The sequence below is a fragment of the Rhinolophus sinicus genome, linkage group LG04 (assembly GCF_036562045.2).
Source record: "Rhinolophus sinicus isolate RSC01 linkage group LG04, ASM3656204v1, whole genome shotgun sequence".
NCBI lineage: Eukaryota > Metazoa > Chordata > Mammalia > Chiroptera > Rhinolophidae > Rhinolophus > Rhinolophus sinicus.
In genome coordinates, this window is record NC_133754.1 from 71,905,909 (window position 1) to 71,929,577 (window position 23,669).

General features: G+C 35.4%; 1 protein-coding gene and 1 pseudogene across 3 annotated transcripts in view; one reads left to right on the plus strand and one right to left on the minus strand.

Annotated features, from left to right (window-relative positions):
- Positions 1-52: 52 nt before the first annotated feature.
- The window catches only part of VPS37A (VPS37A subunit of ESCRT-I), a 34,428-nt gene continuing 10,811 nt past the window's right edge, over positions 53-23,669 (plus strand). For 2 of the 3 annotated variants that reach the window (XM_019737957.2, XM_019737956.2), the window contains exons 1-5: positions 358-491; positions 9,179-9,253; positions 11,100-11,214; positions 11,815-11,915; positions 22,042-22,267. In XM_019737957.2, coding sequence (XP_019593516.1) covers positions 367-491; positions 9,179-9,253; positions 11,100-11,214; positions 11,815-11,915; positions 22,042-22,267 — 642 coding nt within the window. In that variant the 5' untranslated portion in view covers positions 358-366. Of the gene's footprint in view, positions 133-357; positions 492-9,178; positions 9,254-11,099; positions 11,215-11,814; positions 11,916-22,041; positions 22,268-23,669 lie in introns of those variants that run through there. The other variant, XM_074329723.1, reaches the window with a different exon arrangement.
- Positions 17,918-21,619, minus strand: LOC109450540 (putative RNA polymerase II subunit B1 CTD phosphatase RPAP2; annotated as a pseudogene).

The following is a 23,669-nucleotide window of genomic DNA, read 5'->3' on the forward strand; positions in this document are numbered from 1 at the left end:
TCCTGGCGGGGGCGCTAGCTGATGACGCGACACGCAGAGGGGGCGGGGCACGCAAGTGACGGAGGCTGGGGTGGTTAAAGCGCTGGGCTGTGCAGCTGCCTGACTGGCTGGTTTGGCGTCAGGGCCGCCAAGGTAGGGCTGCCTGTTCCGGGCGGCAAGTTTCCTCTCTCCAGTTACCCGCAGTCATAGCATACCCCAAAACCCGAGGATCCCCAGCCGGGCTTGCTTAGAGAAGACGCGGCCGCCCAGCACTTGGGCCCCAGGCTCCTGCGCCTGGTCTTCTGTCGCTGGAGAACCACCGGGCTGAGTAGCTGGGAGAAGCAGGCCAGAACAGTCTAGGGCCTCGAGCCCGGGGACCCGTGGAGGATGAGCTGGCTCTTCCCCCTGACCAAGAGCGCCTCCTCCTCCGCAGCTGGCTCCCCCGGTGGCCTCACCAGCCTCCAACAGCAGAAGCAGCGCCTGATCGAGTCCCTCCGGAACTCACACTCCAGGTGACTGGTCGCTGCCTCTCGGACAGGAGGAAAAAGTAGGGCAGGAGGGCGGGCTGGTCCTAATCACACTCACAGTTTCTCAGGCCGACTGTCCACCAGCTGCCTCATTTTGATACACCTCCCTTCGTACTAGTTCTCACTTTGCTCTGCCATCTCAGACCCATGTTCAGGATTTTTCCTCTGGACCCTCCAGGTCCCTCCCTCTTGCTCCACCACTGCTCAGCTCTTCTAATTTTGATTTGTTCATCCCTCCTGACACATCGCTGCTGACTAATCTGTTTTATGGTTTATATCCAACATTCCTTTCCAGGTTCTTCCCCACTAACCTTTCCTTTTGCCTACTGATTGCCGCTTTAGCCAAATTGTTAAAATAATCTACTTGGCTAAAATTGTGACGAATAATATCCACGTTTCACAAAGAGTGGAAAATTTTTGGAAAAAAAACAAAAAACTTGCAACAGCAAAGGAGAGGGAAGCCAAAGTTTTTATCAGCGAGTTCTCTGGGAGAAACATACTCAATCCTCTTAAGTCTCTAATTTAAGATTCACGCTGTTCCAACAACCTCCTCGTATCTGGCAACCACCACTCTGTACGTTCCTCACTATTACTGTTCCCACACTCAGGAGTTGTCTTATATTCATCCTGATTGTTCTGTTGTCTTTTATGAGTTTTTCATTTTCTTCATGGTCAGATTAGAAATATTTTGCAATTCAAGAGATTTCAGTTGTTTTCACTGTAATCTGGTATGGCTGCCGCCTTTTATATTGCAAATATCTGTGGCCTCTAATGGTTTTCAAAAATTAGAACTGCCTCTTTATAGTATATGAATTATGCAAGTATACGTACTTAATAGTGTCATGACATGTATTTTAATGTAAAGATGTTAACATCACTCAACTATAACTCTTTTTAAAATAAACTATTCATACATTTTAAAAATATATATCCTGAGTTAATAAAATCGACTAAGTATTGAACTATTAGGAGCCATTTTATCTGTTACATTAATATTTTCCCAAGCAAGTAAGTTATAGTGTAGAATAGTTTTAAATTAGATAGATTGTTAAAAGAAAAATTTATTGCAAAATCAATTTCGCTAAAATAAGGCCTGTTGCTGACTAAACTTCAGCTGTTTCTTGGTTTTTTAGCCTCAGTTCTGCTTTTTCAGAACTTTCAAAAGATGAAAATTTGTGGTGTTTAACAGGAAAGAGCAGTATACTTTTTGATCTAGTGGTGGCTTTCTATTTGGAAAATTGAGTTCACAGAGTTCTTAGAAGTCTTCTTCTAAACAGTGTTCCGCACTAACCTGTAAAAGCTACTCTCACAAGAGATGCTTCATTTTTAACAAACATAACAAATGTTTGTCCTCTTAGAAAGTGTCACCTTAGAAGACTATCTACTAAACTAGTACTACTATTGCCAAAATACTTCTTTTAGAACCACACCTTTGGAATTAATTGTTTTTAAGCCTTTAGTATATTCTGTTAAATATTGTCACTGCTGGCAAATTTTTGTTCTTTGAGGTTGGAGTTGAATTTTTGAAATAATTCAAGTCCCTTGCTGCTAAGGCTGGTAAATACAAGAGGTGATCGACCTGGAATGTATTATGTAGTTTTTTGACTTCCCAAATAAGATAAGATTCTAACACAGGAATTGCTAATCTAAGGAGTTCTGGAATTGTTAAGAGGATCAGCTCTTGAGTCAAATGCAGAAGGGATCATTTGCAGAAAGGAAATGCTCTTGAGTCAAATGCAGAAAGGATTTTTATTTCTTGAGCCAGAAAATTTGGACATATAATTGGACATGTGACATTAGCTACATATTTTGTTATGTTATAAACATCTAATTTTATGTACTCTTTAAGTTCTTTTATGAAAATAGTTGAACTTTTATTTTATTGAAATGTTAACACATTTATAAACTAAACTTGGAATTCTGGAGATAATTAAGTAGATAGGTCATATACCTCCAGTTTTCAGGGAATGGTACTATTCCAGAAAAAATGATATCCACCTATTTTGTTAAATCTGCCCTTTTAACTCATGACATACATTTTAAAGCTAGCTGGTAAAAATCATCTGTGCAGTATACAATTTATATTTAAAGATTTTTGTATAGAAGGACACTGTGAGTGCTTATTCTGAAGGTGGTGTACTCTGTAAAAGTTGAAAGAATGTTTTGAATGGTATTTTATTTTCATGAATATTACAAAAATTTTCTAAATTATGAATATCAATATCCTGTTTATGCAGCCCACCTCCCTCAGTTATCATATCTATCCCTGCTCCAAATGTAAGGTCAACAGCTCTTTTCTGCCAGTGAAAGTATCTGGGTTTTTTTTTCCCCTGCCCTCAAGAACCTTGCCCCACCCCATTCTCTCTCATCTATTTTCCAAGTCTTATCTTTCAATTCCTTATAATGAGAAAAATTCCACTTTGGGAAAGAGCTTGTTTAATTCCCTTTCTCTACTAAATGTAAATTCCTTTTTTTGTTACCTTAAAAAAGTTTTCCTGATCTCCCTCAGGACTCTTCTAAAGGTTAGCTAAATTTTATGTGTATTTCCTCATCTAAGTCTTAACTGGTGAGGCAGGGCAAATAGGAAACTGTCATATAACCAAAAAAAAAAAAAAGAAGTGTTTAATCAAAGCATGTTTGCTGTAAAATGGAAACTGAAAGTTATATAGATTAGGCTCTAGTAATATATTCTGCTCTCTGAATAACAGTCATCACAATATTTAATTTACCACCTAAAACTCCTGACTTTCTGGGCAGGAGTAGAACTTAATTCTGTTTCTACTACTTCCTAAAGAAGCTCACTCGAAGAGAAACTGTTGGCTTCCCATTCATATCCATTTCCCCTGACTTCTTGAAGAACAGTTGTTTTTATCTGGGTTCTGGGCCTGCAAGACTACATACTTATTTAATGGAGGCTATGCTCTTTCAACCCCAGTAGGTAAATGATTGTTTATGCCAATAATGGTGGTTTCATGCCCTCTGTGTGTTACTTTGAAAGCAGGACTCTTAACCTTGGTCAGTGGGAGTTGAAGGAGAAGTCGGAAGTCTGCTGGGGAGCTGCTCAAAATATTTTCTCAATAATACAGATGTCTAAAAGATGTCTCTTAGTTTTGGATATTGTTGTCATGTTGGGACATCTGAAACTGCTTGGATCAGGAAGGAATACAGGCTGACTATATTGACTATGGTAGAGTAGAAAGATGGAATTCCTGTGATAATATTGTGATGCTGCATTAACCAATTCTGGGACCTTCCTGTCTCTGGGCTTCTTGCAGTGTAAGCTTAATAAATCGTCACTTTTTTATTAGGTTGGTGCAAAAGTAATTGCGGTTTTTGCAATTCACCTTTTAAACTGCAATTACTTTTGCACCAACCTAATAGCTACTTTCAAGCTGGAAATATCCCAGGTGATACTAATCCCAATATTTAAAGATTCTTCAGAAGGGAAGCTGTTAAGTATTTCCTTGCATTGCCCCTGCAATCAAGAAATATCAAAAACTAATAGTCTTGAACAGTTACCATCCTAACTGTCCTGTTTTCTTCTCTCACAGTATCTAAAGTTAATTAGCTTATTTTTATTGCTATTTTATTTCCTTAGTTCGAAAACCACAACCTGGAGCTATGTTGTGAATGGTAATTATTATCTGTAATTAACTATGTAAATTCAAAGTTATACAAATAATAATCCTTTATTACCTTTTACTTAGGGAGATTAGCTCGCTCAAGTAAAGGATTTCTGCATTCATTTTAGTAATCAAGTACATGGTAATTCTGGTGCTAATTTTATTTTATATACAATAAAATCTAATTTGTGAGTTAAAGTTGATCAGAATTGCTTTTTTTTATCTACTCTGGTATAACTGATAGTCTTAATGAAAGAAGCCCTGAGCCAGAAGTCAGACGATACTGACGCATATCATTAACTGGCAGTGAACCTTGGATGTTCACATAACCTTAGGTCTGCTGAGATGGGAAGATTGACTGCCTGAATTCTTAATGCCCTGCCCAGCTGTGAAAGTCGGTAGGTTCCTCAGGTTCCTTGATAAAAGACAAAATGAATTTGAGCAACGTAAGTAGAAGTAAGCAAAATTATTGACGTTGGGAAAAGCAGCCTGACTTAAGTGAATGAAAGCTTTGTAATTAAACTGTCATGGATTTCAATTCTGGCTCTAATAAATAGTACTATAATAGCAATATGACCTCTTGGTAAGTTACTCAGCTTCTCTGAGCCTTCCAGTTCCCATCTGTAAAATCAGGAATTGTGATTCCTATTGTTCAGAATTGTTGATACTTAAGTAATACATGAAGATAAATAATTTATTAGAGTATCTGGCACATAGTAAGCATATTACAAAATACATTCCTTTTTCCACTACGTAGAGTCTGTGTGCCTGGAGCCTTTGTCTTTTAGCCTATGTGCTTCTAGCCCTAGCTGACTGTTTGCAAATCCCTCACAAGCCTGTTTACAGCTCCTTTGTCTCTGGCAGGACTACTTCTAACTTTCCATTCAGAAAGCAAGTCCATTCTGAAGAGTTAGTTTATTAACAAATGAAATGTGCCTATTTTGAAGGATTTTAGGGATGATACATATAAAGAAACTAGAATATTATCTGGCACACAGTAGGTACTCTGTAAATGACAATTATTTTATTTTGTATCTTAAAAATCATAGTGCCAATCTCCATAGTCTTTTATTTTGAGATTTTTCTTTTGTTGCCAGTCCCCGGATACCATTGTTCTTTCTGATTACGCAAACCTTTAGCCTTATAACTTCCTTGGAGAGTTATATTATATAAGACCGGGTCTTATATAATATAATATAATATAATATAATATAAGTATAGCATAATATAATACCTGGTCTTATTTTACTGTAGTATAAGACCCGGGCTTATATAAGACCGGGTCTTATATTAATTTTTGCTCCAAAAGATGCATAGAGCTGATGGTCCAACTAGGCCTTATTTTCGGGGAAACACAGTAGTAGCTTCCTTAGGCACTGCTACCTCGGAGGCTACCTCACTGTGCTTGTTGTTCCAGGTGCAGATAGTACTGCTGTTTACTGGTTTGAACAGGCAGGGCAAAGAGGACAGTGCTTTAGCCTATGTGCTGTTACCCATGTCTCCCCATTCATTGCCCTGAGAAATGCTCCTGCTCTGCCCTCCACACTAGGTTTGCATCTACTTGGTTCAAGGGCTTAGAGGGCCTTCAAACTGCTCCTATTTTGCATCAATCTTACATTTTGGATTGTCATAGTTCCTTTATTTACTATCTTTTTCTTTCCTTTTTCCTTAAATCTAATGCTATCTTTTTTTATCTTTCAGGGATTCCTCAAAATTTCTTGTCTACTTATGGTACTATTTGCCTTCTTGTATGGCTCTAGATTTGCTTTTTTAAAAGTCTATTCTGGTATTTCCTGGAAGTTTAGATGAGAAAGGGAATTAATCTATTCTCCTACAATCTTTAGCTGCACGTGAATCGTTTATTTGCAAGGTTCACCAAAAGCAGTCCTTGAGTTACCCAACACTGTGGGAAATGCATGATATCGGGATCTTGAATTGACCTTTTTTAGTTACTTGACTTTCTCTTCATGCCATGTACCCCTTCAAAGCAAAGACCATATTATATTCATCTCTATTTCCATTTCCTTGCAAGAAGCTAGTTATATGGTAGAGCTATTCAGTTGAACCAAGTCCTATTTAATGAAATCCAAGCTTACACAACATATAAAGTTGGAGATAAATGATTGTTCTACAAAAGAAATCTTTTAACCTTACCTAATGCCTCTTTCGCATTTCAAGGTCTATGTGTTTATAGTTTTAGGGACTATCAAAGAAATGAGGATTCCAGTTAATCCTTCATTCTGGCTAACAAAGTTATCTGTTTCAACTCTCTTTAGTTCCAAACAGATTCTGAGCCACGGACGTAAAAACCATAGTAATTCACTTCTCTCAGAGAACCTAGAAAATAAAATTATTAACGGCAGGTCATTTAAATTTTCTTTTGTTGTGTGATTACAGTATTACTTTAAAATGTGTGTGTGTGTATTTATATCCAAAGTAGTACTGCCTGTCAGCATAAAGATTTGGCTGTAAGAATGTTTATCAGACCATGGTTTACAGCAGTAAAAATTGGAAACAGTCTAAATATCTAAAAGTAGAAAATGGGTTGAACAATATACTAGAATATTATGCTGCCATTAAAAAAGATCTTGTGAAATAACATTTTCTGATTTAGAAAGATAGTCACAATAAATTAGAGTGGGAAAAGAGCAAATTACAAAATTGTATATGCAGTATAATTATATTTTTGTTTTAAATGAAACTGTGAATGTAGAAAGATTACAAGGTGTCAACAAACGTCCAAACCTGTAGAGAACTTTTATAAGAGTTTATTTGAACCAAACTGATAACATATGCCAGGGAGCAAGATCTCAAATACTCCAGAGAATATCAGTTTTGCAGTTTTCTTTTATGCATTTGAAATTAAGGAGGGAATGTGAGAAAGATTACATGAAATTGGGAGGAAGCAATGCGAGATAGGATTACGTGGTAGAGATTATATACTCTCTTGAGGGGTCTGAAGGGGGCATTTCAAAGGTATGTTAACCTAGATACACAGAAGCAAGGGTCAGGGCTTGCTTAAGGCAAAGATAAGCCTTTTAGTAAAGAAGCTGATGACTGGGGTGTGACTACCCACCATGGCCTGCTCAATTATGAATTTATGATCAGGTCACCCTGAGAGGTTACTTTCCATAGAACCCCTTTTTTGATCCACGAAGGTTATACGCCAATATATTGGCAGTAGTTAATTTTGGGGATATGAGATCATGAGTTATTTTTGTATTCTTGAGCATAATCTCTATCAATCTGACAACTCCTTTAGGTAGATAGTTAATTTGTAACATCCCATTTCCCATTTGAGAGATAAGACTTAGACTGGTTAAGTAACTTGCCCATGATCACACAGAAATGGTAGAGCCCAGGGAGCCTAGCTCAAGAGGTCTGCTCTTAATCACTAAGATGATCCATGTGGCTTTGAACTGATTGATGCATTTTTGACTAGTATTCCCTTGAAGCAATGACACGTTAGGGTCCTAAGATAACATAGAGGTATAAAAAATTTAAAAACTTTGATGGCATGGTGTTCAAACAACTGAGGAGGCTGTCAGTACCCTAGTTCAAACTTGATCCCCAAAGAGAAACTGTCATAAAAATTGTGTAAGTCCTAATATCAAACATCTTATTGAGTCTTTTAGCTGTTTCTTCTCCTCAGTCATAACCCCGTTCCGTGGCTGTAAGAAGAGAAAGCTTATCAACGTGTGCGATTTTTCCATAACTCTATCCCAATACTTTTGAACCTTTCTAGATACCCAAAATTTACATATTCTAGAGGCTAGGTTTTTATCAGAAGGCCAAAAAATTTAATGGTCCAAAAAAGGAGGAAAATAAGAGGGTTTCTAAAGCTATTCCTTGAAGCAACCCCCCAAAAGACCAAAAAGTAAATTATTATGTAAATGCTAGATCTTTCAAAGGTATTCATGCTTGAAAAAGTTTATGTACATTTGAATGTTAAGCTTCCTTTTAACCATAAGTCATTTATACTATTTAAAATTTTCCCTTTGGAAACATTATAAATGTTAGTTAGGATTCCAAGTGAGCCCCCCTCAGATTTGGTTCGTAAATTACAATTGTAATAATGTATGCTTGCAGTTTTCAATAAAATAAAATTCTGAATGTAGAATGTTCAAGTATAAGAGACTTGGCAATTATATCCAGTTGCTAGTAACAAATTCTCCCAAAATACTATTAAAAAAGATAAAATTTTGTTTTTCTCTACATAAAAAGAAATTCAGTTTGACAATTGCATGGTCATCAAGGACCCACGCTACTTCCTTCTTTCTGCTTAGCTCTCCCTAGTGCTTGCTTTCGTTTCTCAGTGTCATTCATGGTCCCATAAAGCTGTTAGGAGTCCAGTTATCAGGTCCAGGTAAGAAGGACAAATGGACTCATACCAGTTTTTTTTGTTCCTCTTTATATGCCTTTCTGGAAATTCCACCTCACAACTTCCCTATATCATGTTGGCTGGAACTTAAATCCATGGCAACAACTAGCTGCAAGAAAGACTAGAACATTGAAACTCAGAATAAAACCAGGCTTCTCTTACTTAGGAAGAAGAGTATTTGTTTTTGGAAATACTCTCCATCATAAGACTGTAGGAGACATCTCATCCAGACTTTTAAGTTTAAGCTGTTAAGACCCAGACTGCCCCAACGGTCTACACACCTGGTTAGTGGCAGAGTGATAGTCAACCCAGATGTATTGCTGACCTGTATTAAGTACTGGGCTCACAATTGCTTCTACTGATGATGAGTTAGATAAAGTGATAGAAAGTCAATCGAGCATCAGTATAAGTTATTCTTTGCTTCTTTACCTCAGCATCTGCTCCACACACACACACACACACACACACACGGATATCTCAGGATATTGTGCCTTATTTCATAAACCTTTCTATGATCATTTTCCCCGAAGATACAAATTATATCTAGATTCTGTGATTAAAAGTAGTTTTAGTGGCCTCTAAAAACATTTAACTTTTTTTTTTTTTTTTAAACATTAACTGGTTTTATAATTTTGGGTAAATTTTTTTTCTCAAATTTTCTCCTACAGTATAGCTGAAATACAGAAAGATGTGGAATATAGGTTGCCATTCACCGTAAACAACTTGACAATTAACATCAATATGTGAGTAGAATTGTATCCTATTTTTTCATGTAATGGGCCTTAAAAAATACTATATTTTTCTTAGTTATTAGCAGAAGTAAACTGTTTAGTGAACTTATTTTGAGTAGTACCTATATAAGATTTATCGGTTGCACAATTTTGTGAAATAAAAATTTTGTAAAGCCATGATTGTAATGTGTATTGTGTAAGAAAGAAACTGTAAAAGAAAATACAATAAAAATATGTAATAATAATAATTGGTACTGTAATCAATTTCACTGACTTGCACTGAAGTCTTAGCTGGAGGTAGGCTGAAAGAGTAAGAATGATAATGACAAAGGGATCATGTATGGAAAACCATTAGAGATATATATTCACCTTTACATCAGAAAGAAGTTAAAGTATTCTATTTTTCGGAAGCAGATATACTACATCAACCAGAAAGTTCAAGGCTGAATTCCATCTGATTATTTTTAAAGAAAAAAAATACAGTCATGAGGTTATTAAGTTATAAAGAGGAAACGAAACGTTGGACAAAGTGATTGCTCAAGTACCCATTCAACCTTATGTGCAGTTATTAGTCTTTAATATGAAAGAATTAAGTTATTACCTCAGATTGCATTAGGTGGCTGGCGGCTGCGAGAGCTAGTGTTTGGACCAGGTCCAATGGTACCTAACCTGAAGGCAGGAATGAACCGAGGCTTATTCATATCCTCACCGCCTAGCAGAGTGACTGCACATGGAAGGCGTTACTATATCTTACTTGAATGAGTGAATTGAAGCATGAGTACATAACAGTGCCAAGCATTATGCTATGTTATCTTGGTACGTATAGAGGAACTTTTTGAATCCTCATACTTGCAAATTGGGGCAAATCATAGACACGTGAAGAGCATAGTCAAGATACAAACCTAGATTGGTGGGGCTCTGAAGGCCATTCATTGCCTTTTTTGCCAAACTAGTTTAACATCTTCAACTATATAAATGAAGTAGTTTTACCTCTCTTCAAATGCCCTAGGTAGAGATAAGTAGGAGAAACCAACAAGGACCTCGTTTTCTTCTTGACTTTGCTGCCAACAAATAGTTCTCTGAGCCAATGGGAACAGAGAGGCAATTTAAAGGGACATATTCTTCTGAGTATTAGAGGAGATTTGGAAAACATTTCCATAGCCAGTAAAATCCCGTTTTTTTTAATTTGTAATAGTTCAAAAAAGGTTAAAATTTTCACTTTGTGTGTGTGTGTGTTGAGAATTTACTGTTTTTTATTTGAAACCATGTGATTGACCTTAAAGTTGGGAGAGATGTGTTAATTGGGACATTTAGAAAAGAGCCATATAGAACTAAGCATTATGATAGCTACAGTGTTTCAATTCTAATACTTTCCATTTTATCTATTTACTCTTCCAAATTCAATTGATAGTGAAATAATTCCTGGCAGCATTTTAAAAGTAGGAAAACCACAAGAAAATTATGTGGCCAGACCTGTGGTCTAATAAATAGCCAGACTGAGTTAATATGGCTCACCTGCTACAAATGCCTGATCTAATTTTTAGCTGAGATTTCGTATAGCTTGATATACTGTGTTTGAAAGCAATTAATTGGCATGGTGTGAAGAATATTCTGTAACTTACGGTATCCATAGCCCACTTTAAAAGGTTTTACTGTATGGGAATTTCTTTATAATCTTGTTGCCACAGTGCATCTTTTTTATATTTTCAATCAACTCAGCAACCATAATAGAGCACTTATTAACTGAATGAAAGTATGAAGTATGAAAATTTAATTTCCTTGTAACTTTCTTTTAGGATTATGACCAAAAAATGTAACATTTGTTGACTTTGTTTTTCATCTGTTCTGCCTTTACCAGATTGCTCCCTCCACAATTTCCTCAGGAAAAACCAGTGATCAGTGTTTATCCACCAATACTACATCATTTAATGGATAAACAAGGAGTGTATGTTACTTCTCCATTAGTAAACAATGTATGTTTATGGTATATTTATTTCAGAGTAATATAACTTTTCTATTAAATATTTTAGAAATCTAAAATGCTTTTAAAATCTCATTTTGGAATCAGTAATTTTCAAAAAAATCTCACTGTGTACAATAGATAGTACGGATTTAAAGGTTGTTTTTCAGTGGTGAGGACCTGTTGATGTTAGAACTTCGGTTCACAGTAATTCTTCCACAGTTGTTAGGAGAGATGAAATTCAAATATGCCTCAAAAAGTTCTCTGGATATGTATATGATTGATTAACATGAAGGACCATAACTTAATGTACTCTCAGTATTTACCGTCAAACCTTCAAATTATTATAAATAGTGAAGTGTAGAAATATTTCAGCTCCATTATTGATTAAACATGTTTTACCTGGTTTATAGTATTGATTCTATTAGAAAATATTGTAAGTTTTACGCAGATTGCTAGCTAATTGTTCATTTGACACACTATCCTTTGCATTTCATTTAATTTTGACTTGCGAAGTGGATTTCACGTTAAGATTTAGAGTGAAGTTATTCTAATGAGACTTTATAATCTTTTTCTGAAAATGATTTTGATCATCCTGTATTATTATTTTCAGTTTACAATGCACTCAGATCTAGGAAAAATTATTCAGAGTCTATTGGATGAATTTTGGAAGAATCCTCCAGTTTTAGCTCCTACTTCAACAGCATTTTCATAGTAAGTATAACAAAATGTTTGTGGATATGTATTTTCATTTATTTTAATCAAAGGAATCAAAATATAGTTCAAAAATTCAAATGATGTTAAAAGGCCCTGTTCTGCTTTCCACAGCCTCACCTTCACAAAAATACATTCATACTTCAGAGGCAACTGTTTTCTTCTTTCAGCTGCTTCTCTAATATTTATCTTCATCTTTCTAAATAATATATACAGACTGCTATCTCTTGATCCTTTTATTTTTAGATGTTATCTATTGACCTCCTATTATGATTGATGAGGATTTTAGTTATCTTTCACTAACCTTCCTTTCCCCTCATCTTCTCAGTGAAATTATATCATGATTTTTACTTAAATTCATGTTCGGTGTTTTCATTCCTTTGATCCAAAAAATTCCCTGTTGCTGAGCCAAGTACTTTATCATGATTACATCGCAGTATGGTATAACTTTATGCTTTTGCTGGAGTTAATCATTACTTCCATTTCCCATTGGTTTTGTTTTCTTAGATCTTTTTTAGTTTCCTAACGGTTTCTTGGAGGGCCTTCAGTCTTTCACACCCTTCTGAGGGTACACCTAGCTTTCACCTGTGTTGAATCCCAAAGTCACTCCCATGTTTTAGATTTTTTAAATTTATTATTTATTTTTTATCAAAGCAGCATTCCACTTCCAGGAGCTAAAATCTGTTCTGGTTATTAAGGCTTCATAGCAAGTTACCCATAAAATTATGGCTTAAAACAATGAATACATGTATTTTGCTCCCTAATCTTTAATTCAGGAAGGGGTCTGCTCTGCTCATCATCCTGGGCTCTCATAATAGGCCTTACCTGGGATGTCAGCTGGAATACCTAGATGTAGCCTCTTTATGTGGCCTGGTTTCCTCACAACATAATGGCTGGATTACTATGGTGAACATCTTGAAAGAGAGCTATGAGAAAGTTGTAATGACTTAGCTACTGAAGGCATTCCCTTCTGCTATATTTGATTTGTTGAGGCAATTGCAAAGTCTTGATTGATTCAAGGTGAAGAAAATAGGCTTTTCCTCTTGATAGTGGAGTGGTAAGATTCTAGAAGAGCATATAGGACCAGAAATACTGCTGTGGATATTTTTGAAAAATAGAAAATGCCACAACATGCTTTTGACACATTTTTTTTTAAATCTGCAAAATATACCCTCACGCTTAATAATTGGTACAGTTCCGATTCTAAGTTGAAGTGGTTTTCTCCTCAGAATTTTGAAGGCATTCCTCTATTTTCTATGTATAGGCTGTTGTTGCCAAAATGTCCAGTGCTATTTTAATTTCTGATCCTTTGTAACTTTTTTATCTTTGATATTCTCAAACTGCATGATGATGCCACTTCTTGTTGCTCTTTTTATTTTCTTCTTTCCAGAATATTTCTTGGCTTTTTTGCCCACTCGTTCTACTTAATTTCCAAGAGTTTTTTTCTTTTTTAGAAGTCAAGTGGCATCTTTGACAATGCCTGGACATCTGCTTAGCTAGATTGTCCAGTTTATTAGGAACATCAGCCCCAGTCCTCATGTTTGTCTTCTGTGTCAGTGTCCTGGAGTCATGAGCGTCACTGATATTCGTTCTAAAAACTGTATTTCTTATCTTCTGTCAGGATAGGATTAGATGTACGTTCACCTTAGTTGTAAATATAAACCAATAAATTTACTTGTTCCCATTTCAAATAAGTTCTGTGATATAGTGCACATTATTAAAAAGCAAGTTGGATGCATCTCTTAGATTATTTTATAGGTTGTACCTGTTACTGAAGTCAAAATAAAGCAAATTGGTTCAGAATTATTAAAAATTTAAGGATAGTACAAATATTCTCTCATGTTCATCATATTGTTTCTAAATAATTTGTTGTATCTACCTATATACCACTAATATACCTTTAGTTAAAAGTAAAGTTTTAAGATAAAGATGAAAGATACTTTGAAATAAACAAGCTTATTAGAAAACTTTTTTTAACTTAACTTTTTCAATCAATCATATGTTCACTTGGCTTAAAATTCAAGAAGTATAAGGGAAAAGTCTCCCTGCCACTTCTTTTCCCCTTGCAACTTAGTGTTTCTTCTCACTGGTATCCAGAATTGTTCATTTGGGTGTGTATGTATAGAATTCATACAAACATGTATAGAATTCAAAATATAGTATGGAGGTTCCTCAAAAAATTAAAATAGAACTACCATATGATTCAACAATTCCACTTCTGGGTATTTATCCAAAGAAAATAAAAACACTAACTTGAAAAGATATATGCACCCTTATGTTCAGTGAAGCATTATTTATAAGATAAGTAAACAACCTAAGTGTACATCAGTGGATGAATACATAAAGAAAATGTGCTGTGTATATACGATGGAATATTAATCATCCATAAAACAAGAAGAAAATCTTGGCCATTTGTGACAACAAGGGTGATGGACCTTGAGGCCATTATGTTAAGTGTAATAAGTCAGACAGAAAGACAAATACTGTGTGATCTCACTTATATGTAGAATTAAAAAAAAACAAAAAAAAAACCATATTCATAGATACAGAGAGATTGGTGGTTGTCAGAGGCAGGGGTTGGGGGATAGGCGAAATGGGTAAAGGGGTTCAAAGGGTACAAACTTCCAGTTAAAAATAAGTAAGTCATGGGATGTAATGGTGACTATAGTTACTAGTGTACTGCATATTTGAAAGTTGCTGAGAAAATAGATCTTAAACATTCTCATCACAAGAAAAAATACTTGTATTTATGGTGACAGATGTTAACTAGACTTATTGTGATTATTTCTCAGTATATACAGATATCAAATATTACGTTGTATACGTGAAACTAATATGTTGTATGTCAATTATACATCAAAAAAAAGAATATATTATCTTACACTGAGCACTTTTTCTCTTAGATAAGTTCAGATAGAAAACCAGACTAAAATAATTAGGATAATTCAGGCTTTAACACAGATAAGAATTATCTAAATACCAATATTTGAATTAATACAGTAAGTTTATATGGGTCAGTCACTCTTGTATAAAGGACAAAAAGACTTATGTTTGTTTTAAATAAATACTAATGCTAAATATTCCACTTTGTAATCATCATTAAATAAGAAATATATTTGATCTTGGACCAGGTTCCTGGCACAAACCTGCTAAGACCCTGGTAAGCAAAAGGAACCTTATTTGTTATTCATAACACCGGAGTTAATGCTAATGAGGTGACTTAGGCTGGGTCCCATGTAGTCTCAGGATGGGTTTGGTCATCAGAAAGACCAAGTGACAGAGGGTTGGAACTTTCAGCACCACCCACTGACTTCAGGGAAGAGGGGGAATGCAGATTAAGCTCTACAAAAACTCTTGAACATGGAGATTTGACAAGCTTACCACATGGTAGGAGGGTGGAGCACCCAGTCCACAGAGAAAGAAGTTCCAGCACAGGACTCTCCCAGACCTTGCCCTATGTACCTGTTCATCTGACTGTTCCTCTGTATCCTTTATAATAACCTGATAAGCATAAGCAAATGTTTCTCTGAGTTTTGTGAGCCACTCTAGAAAAATGTATAATTGAACCTAAGGTGACGTTATGGGAACCTCTGACTTACAGCCAGTTGGTCAGAAGCATAGATTATTTTTTCTATTGAGTTGTACAAGTTGTTTATATATTTTGGATATTAATCCCTTGTCAGATACACGATTTGCAAATATTTTTTCCCATCCAGTAGGTTACCTTTTCATTTGTTTGTTTCCTTTGCTCTGCAGAAGCTTTTTAGTTTGATGAAGTCCCATTTGTTAATTTTTGCTTTTGTTGCCTTTGCTTTTGCTGTCAGATAAAAAAAATCATTGCCAAGACAAGTGTCAAGGAGATTACTGCCTATGTTTTCTTTTAAGAGTTTTACAGTTTTAGGTCTTATGTTTAAGTCTTTAATCTTTTTTAAGTTTTTTGTCTGGTTTAAGATAGTGGTCCAGCTTTCATTCCTTATTTCCTTTTCAGGTAATTTGTTGTATAGAAACAACAGATTTCTATATATTCTGTATCCTTCAACATCACTGAATTTGTTGATTAGATCTAACTGCTTTTGGTGGAGTCTTTGTATTTTCTATATATATAATCTTGTCATCTACAAATAGAGACAGTTTTACTTCTCCCTTTCCAATTCTCATGTCTTTTATTTCATTTTCATACCTGATTCCTCTGGCAAGGACTTGCATGTTGAATCGGAGTGAGCACCCTTGTCTTGTTCCTGATCTTAGGAAAAGCTTTCCATCTTTTATCATTAAGATAGTAGCTGTGGGCTTATCATATACAGCCTTTATTATGTTGAGGTATATTCCTTCTATACCTAATTTGTTAAGAGTTTTTTATCATGAATGGATGTTGAATTTTGTCAAGTGCTTTTTCTGTGTTTATTGAGATGATTATACGATTGTTTTTTCTTTCATTCTGTTAATCTGATATATCACATTGATTGATGTTCATATGTTGAAATGTACTTCCATCCCAAGGATAAATCCCACTTGATCATGGGGAATGGTCCTTTTAATGTGCTGCTGAATTTGGTTTGCGTGTACTTTATTGAGAATTTTTGCATCTGTGTTTATCAGGGATATTGGTCTGTAGTTATCTGGTAGTGTCCTTTTCATATAATGAGTTTGGACGTGTTCCCTCCTCTTCGAGTTTTCGGAAGGGTTTGAGAAGGATTGGCATTAATTCTTTAGATATTTGGTAAAATTCACTAGTGAAGCCATATGGTCCTGGACATAACTTCATTGAGAGATTTTTGATTACTAATTCAATCTCCTTACTTGTAATTGGTCTGTTTAAGCTTTCTATTTCTTCCTAATTTAGTCTTGGTAGTTTGTATGTTTCTAAGAATATTTCCATTTCTTCCAGGTGGCCTCAATGTGTTGACATAGAATTGTTTATTTGTAGCCTCTTATGATTCTCTGTGTTTCTGTGGTATCATTTGTAATGCCTCCTTTTTCATTTATAATTTTGTTGATTTGGGTTCTCTCTTTTTTTCTTGGTGAGTCTATCAAGAGGTTTGTCAATTTTGTTTATATTTTCAAAGAACCCACTCTTAGTTTCATTGATCTTTTCTATTGTCTTTTTAGTCCTGTTTCATTTATATCCCCTCTGATCTTTTTATTTCCTTCCTTTTACTAACTTTGGACTTTGTCTTTTTCTAGTTTCTTAAGGTGTAATGTTAGGTTGTTTATTTGAAATTTTTCTTGTTTGATGTAGGTATTTATCACTATGAACTTCCCTCTCAGGACTGCTCTTGCTGCATCCCATAGGTTTGTTATGTTCTATTTTTATTTTCATTTGTCTCAAGGTATTTTTTTATTTCTCTTTTGGTATTTTTTTTATTGACCTATTTGTTGTTCAGTAGTATGTTGTTTAATCTCCACATAGTTGTGACATTTCCAATTTTTCTTCTTGTCATTGATTTCTAGATTCATACCACTTTGGTTAGAAGAAATGCTTGGTATGATTTCAGTCTTAAATTTATTAAGACTTGTTTTGTGGTCTAACTTATGATCTCCTGGAGACCATTCCATGAATACAATTTTAGCACTTGGGAAGAATGTGTATTCTGTCACTTCTTTTTTTTTTAAATTTCATTGAGTCCAGAGGACTCTTGTTTTAGACTTGTGAGATTAACCACATTACAGCACAGGCAGTTTCTTTTAAGAGAATGATGACTAGACTTCTAAAGGGCTGCATCTTAGACTGTATTTAGTTACTTCTTTACTGTTGTTCAGAATCTACAGTTTAGACTATGAGGCCAAAATAGGACTTCTCTCAATTTTTTGGTCAACTTGATGTGATGGCTGGAATTATCCAGAAAAAATAAAAAGTCATTGTATTTTCTTGAATAGTCATTTAAATTTAAATTTAAGACTTCAACTTTCATTTTCAAATAAATAAAAACAATGTCTTATAGCCAGGGATGCAAGGATTTGGTTATCCTTGTTGGAATAATGGTTCTTCTCTAACTGGGGAAGTCACTCTGTACATTTAGGGACTGGGAGGTAGGTGCTTGAAATGTAAAAAGGTAAAGGTTTTTCTGTGACCAAAGCTAGTTATCAGTCACCACGAGACCATCATTAGAGCTAGAATTCAAGAAATAGTGAGTAGAAGTTCATTTTCTATTCAGTCTTCATGGATTGTATCACTCTGGTTAACAGCTGGTTCTAAATATAAAGGTCAAACTTTCAAGGTCTTCATTCTTTAAATGTAATTCTTCAATCAGGGTGGCTATAAACTGTGTAAACACCACACTTTCCTGAGAATGCTTCTGAACGCCAAGAGTCAGGGTCAGTAATGACAGCAACACCACAGCAATTAAAGTCCATTCCGCAGGCTTGTGTATAATATTTCTATTTGTTAATCTGAAAGTTCGGACAAGATTTTTAAGTTGTGTGTAAATATCTCCTAATGTAATCTGAAGAGGCCCCAAAAGTCCAGGCAATACTTTACTCAATTTTTCAAGTACGATACGTTTTCTAATCTGATTCTGAGAACTTGAATTTATCAGTGGAAAGGTGGGATCATGCTCTTCTGAGTCTTGTGATTTGGTGGTTTCTTCATTTAAAACATATCGTCCTCTATAAAACTCCCTGATCCTTAGTTTTAATGTTTCAGTTTCTTTTTTCAAGTTTTCATAACTTGGCAGTGGTTTAGTGGCTGTATCTGAGGACCTAAAAGGCAAAGACTCATCTAAGCTGTCCTGAGATTCCTGCAAGGCAGGGGAATGACTATCTCAGTCAGAGTTTGTGTCATCTTCATCAAGTTCTTCTTTAACCAGAGGGGCTGAAGACAGTTTCAGACACACAGACGCATAATTCTCACCATACAAAAACCTCAAAGTTTCTTCTGTCTTCCACTCAATCAAAGTCTTCTTCAGAACTTTAAGTAAGCTTGCCTTTGCAACTTCAGGACACACCTGCACTGAACTAGAAGATGACCTAGAAACTTGGTTTGATTTGGCAAATTTCCTCTTAAAATGCTCGACACTTTTCTTACTTATGCCTACTAGAGTTATCTCTGAACTATGGTATTTATTTTCAGAAATTTCTGAAGCCTCTAATTTTTCTCGCAAAGAACTACTTGAAGGAATCTGAGTATTTACTTTCTGTAAAGGAAGTTCACAAGCAGCAGCTTTCTCCTGATTATCTAATCTGCAATGGCCTAACTGCTCAGTGACTTCTAGTACTGTTCTTTGTCTTCTTGCTTGAAGTTAGCTTTTTGACCAGCTTTCTTTTTCATTATGCTTTTTTTTGTGCAGCTGTGGCCTTACACCCGTTGCGTTTGGTCTGTTTCCTGGTAGAATGGAAGAAACAAAGTCTTGCTCATTATCACTGCTACTATCACTATGAGTGCTAGAAGAACTAGATTCATACTGCTTCTTAAAATCATCAGGATTGTCAATATCTGATGTTTTAATGGCCTCACTGCATAACTGTACTTCTTCGCCAGAATGGCCACTATTTCCTTCCTGTAGCAGCAGAAAATTAGGATGCCTTTCTTCTTCTCAAATCCATACTGGAGTTTTAGGAATTTGGGCTCCAAAAAGCTTAGATGCTCAATAACAAAAGTTGCTGCAAAAACACTTTCTTTCAGTGATATCATAGACTTTATTGGTTTTGGTAGAAATTTCGTATTTCTGTTTTGGTACAATTTCTAGCTTCTTTTGACATAAAGGGTAACCGCAGAGCTTGATAATAGAACGCTCATTCACGACATCGCTGGAGTGAGCAGGCGTGATCAACTTCCCACACTCCCTTAAGAATTCTTCTGTAATATTCTCTTCTGAAAGCTGTTCAACAATATGTAGAACTTTTCTCTCAAACTCAATCTTCTTTCTCACAGTCTCTTCTAGTTCTGCTTTCCTTTTAGAAGCATCTCGCTGTTTCAAGGCACCTGTCTGTTTAGTACCTGCGGCGTCTCGGCGGAGGGTTGCTGGCGTATTCTGTCACTTTTGGATGGAATGCTCTTTATATATCTGTTAATACTATCTAGTATAACATGTCATTTAAGGCCCATGTTTCCCTATTGATTTTCTTTCTGGATGATCTATTCATTGATGTAAGTGGGGTATTAAAGCCCCTTATTATTACTGTATTGCTAATTATTTCTTCCTTTATGTCTGTTAATATTTCCTTGCTATATTTAGATGCTCCTATGTTGGGTGCACAAATATTTACAAATGTATGTCCTTGTTGGATTGACCCCTTTATCATTGTGTAATGGCCTTTTTAATCTCTTACTACAGTCTTTGTTATAGTTTATTTTGTCTGATATAAGTATAGCTATATTTTCTTTGATTTCATTTGCATGGAATATCTTTTCCTGTATCTTGGCTTGCATTCCATGTATGTCCTTCTGTCTGAAGTGAATCTCATGTAGGCAGTATGTGGATAGATGGTTCTTATTTTTTTATCCATTCAACCACTCTGTATCTTTTGATTGTAAAATTTAGTCCATTTGCATTTAAAGTAATTATTGATTGGTATGTACATATTGCCATTTTGTTCATTGTTTTCTGGCTGTTTTGTGGTTCCTCTCTGTTTCCTTTTTTTCTCTCCCTTTGTGGTTTGATATTTTTTAGTGGTATACTAGAGTCCTTTGTCTTTTGTGTTATCTATAGTACATTTTTGCTCTGAATTACAATGAGGCTTACATATAACAACATATATTTGCAAGTTTATTTTATGCCGATAGTAACTTAAGTTTGAATGCATTCTAAAGCTCTATATTTTAACTCTATCCTTTCTCCCCTCCATGTGTTATGTTTTTGATGTCACATTTTAGATGTTTTTATCTTGTGTATCCTTTAACTAGTTATTGTAGTTATAGTTGTTTCTACTACTTTTGTCTTTTAACCTTCATTCTAGCTTTATAAGTGATGACCATGAACTTTACTATACATTTACCTTTACCAGTGAGATTTATGCTTGCATATATTTTTCTGTGACTAATTAATGCCCTTTTCAGCTTAAGGTTTCTTTAACCATTTCTTGTAAGGTCATTTTAGTGGTGATGAACTCTTTTCAATTTTTGCTTATCTGGAAAGATCTTTATCTCTCCATAAGTTTGCCTGGTAGAGTATTCTTGGAAGTTTTTTTTTTCTTTCCCTTTTAGTACTTTAAATATGTCCTGCAACCCCTTCTGGCCTGCAAAGTTTCTGCTGAAAAATCTCTTGGTAGTCTTATGGGGGTTCTCTTATACAAAACAAGTTGTTTTTGTCTTGCTGCTTTTCAGATCCTTCGCTTTTCTTTTACTTTTGAATTTTTTTAATGTGTCTTGCTGTGGATGTCTTTGGGTTCATCTTATTTGTAACTCTCTGGGCTTTCTGGATTTTCCTGTCTGTTTCCTTCCTCAGGTAAGGGAAGTTTTCAGCTATTATCTTTTCAAATAAGTTTTTGCCTCTTTCTATCTCTGTTCTCCTTTTGGGACTTCTATAATTTTGCTTCTATTATTGGGTTACTTCAACTACCCAATCTTCAAGTTCACTGATCCTTCTTTCTGCTTCACCGAGTCAGCTTTTGAACCCCTCTAATTTATTTTCTAGTTAAATTACCTTATTCTTCAGTTGTGCGACTTCTGTTTGGTACTTTCTTATATTTTCTATTTCTTTGTTTAAGTTTTCCTCCATTCTTGTGTTCTCCATTCTTCTTAGTTCAGTGAGTAACTTCATAACCATGACTTTGAACTGTTTATCAGGTGAATTACTTATCTAAATATAGTGAAAGCTACTGAGCAACTATCACATAACCACATTTTCTGTATTAAATGTTATTCTCCATTCCCTCAGTGAAGGTACTGATTGATGCCAGTGGAATGCTCAAAACATAAATATGGCCTCTGTTCATTTCTACTAACAAGTTGAATTGTATGTTTTCTAAAACATTTTTCTTTTTCACAAAAACCAAAATTTTCTTTTTGGGGGTTCATATTTTATTAATTTATGTAATATTTAACTCAGTCACATAATTATAAAGTGACACCTGCCATAAATAGATTACATTTATAACATACGACCATTGTTATTTAGAACAATTTAGCAATAACTTTACAAATTTACCCCTAAATGCTAATCTAATATTTCTCTCTCTCTTTCTTTAGCCTTTACAGTACCCCAGGTGGGATTCCTCCTTATGCTTCTCAGGGTTTTCCATTTCTTCCTCCGTATCCCTCCCAAGAAGCTAACAGGGCTATCAGCTCTTTATCTGTTGCGGACACTGTTTCTTCTTCAACGACAAGTTATACAACAACCAAACCCGCTGCTCCTTCATTTGGCATCCTTTCAAATTTGCCGTTACCTGTTCCCACAACGGACACTTCAGCACCGGTTGGTATCTTCAGTTATCTGTATTTTGTACCTTTGAAGCATTCATTCATTTAACAAACACTTGTATGTTTCCTTGTGGCAGCCACTAAGTTAGGCACAAAAGATAAAAAGATTAAATCACATCTTCAACTCAAGTAACAAACTCAGAGAGGTGACCACCATATAACCAAATAATTGTAAATAAGGAACTTCAATAGAATAAAAGAAATAGTTTGGAGTTATGGTGAAGACACAGCTGAGGGAATGGTCAATGCTGCCAGGGACCAAGGTGGAACTAGAAGGGGATGCCTTTGTAAAAAATGTGATCCTGTTTTTTTCACCACTTTATCCTTAGTGCTTCAAACCATGCCTGATACATATGTGTATTAGGTGCTAAGTTAAAATGAGGCAGAAGAATGAATGAGTGAATTTATGCTTGAGGTCAGATTTTGATAGAGGCTAATGAATTTGCCAGGATAAAGCGTTCTGTGGAAGAGGCAATAGCGTTGACAAAGGGGTGGAGGCATAAACCGGATGGCATATTTGTGAAACTGCCTATAAAAGATCTGTCCGGTTGTCATAGGATTTAGGACTAGGCACAAGAAGTGCTTATGCAGGAGAAAGATTGTGGAGGGTCTGCTACAGCACGCTAAGGGCTTCAAGTGTCCCTTTGGTTTTAAAAATTGTATGTTCCTTAATTAATCTGGTAACTGTTGCCCTGTGGGATATTACTGAGGCATTGATTAATATTTGTGCATAAAACATATAAAGGCTTTTAAAAACCTTCATTTTAATCCTTAGTATCACCCATAGTAATACTCAACAAAACCTCATTATATCCAACTTTAGTAATTTTAATGTTTGTAATAATTTAGAATATAGACCCAAGTGGACTTTTTTTCCCAAAATTTTTCACCATTGCATTAATGAATATTATGATCAAACTACAATTAATAGTATAAACAAAATTACAAGAGAACTTTTCATGGATCTTCAATTTTAAAAAGTCATCTGTATTCAAATGATGGATACTCTTCCTTATGTGCCCTACTGTCACATTGAACTTAATTATGTAACTATTCAGACTTTTGCCAACTTACTGTTTTTCTATGCTTAATTTCTTTCACTTGAGATAAATGTATTTATATATCAATGAAATCCACACAGATAATTCTCCACACTTGTCACAGATATACTTAAGAGATTTGTCCTATAGTTATGTACTTGCTCAAGAGAGCTAACACAGGTATTCACATGATCTCCACAAGAAGGAAGGAAGGAAGGAGGGAGGGAGGGAGGGAGGGAGGGAGGGAGGGAGGGAGGGAGGGAGGGAGGGAGGAAGGAAGGGAGGAAGGAAGGAAGGAAGGAAACCCTTGATGTATAAAGGTACACTGAAAACAAAATAGAGTCAAGGAGTGGTAAG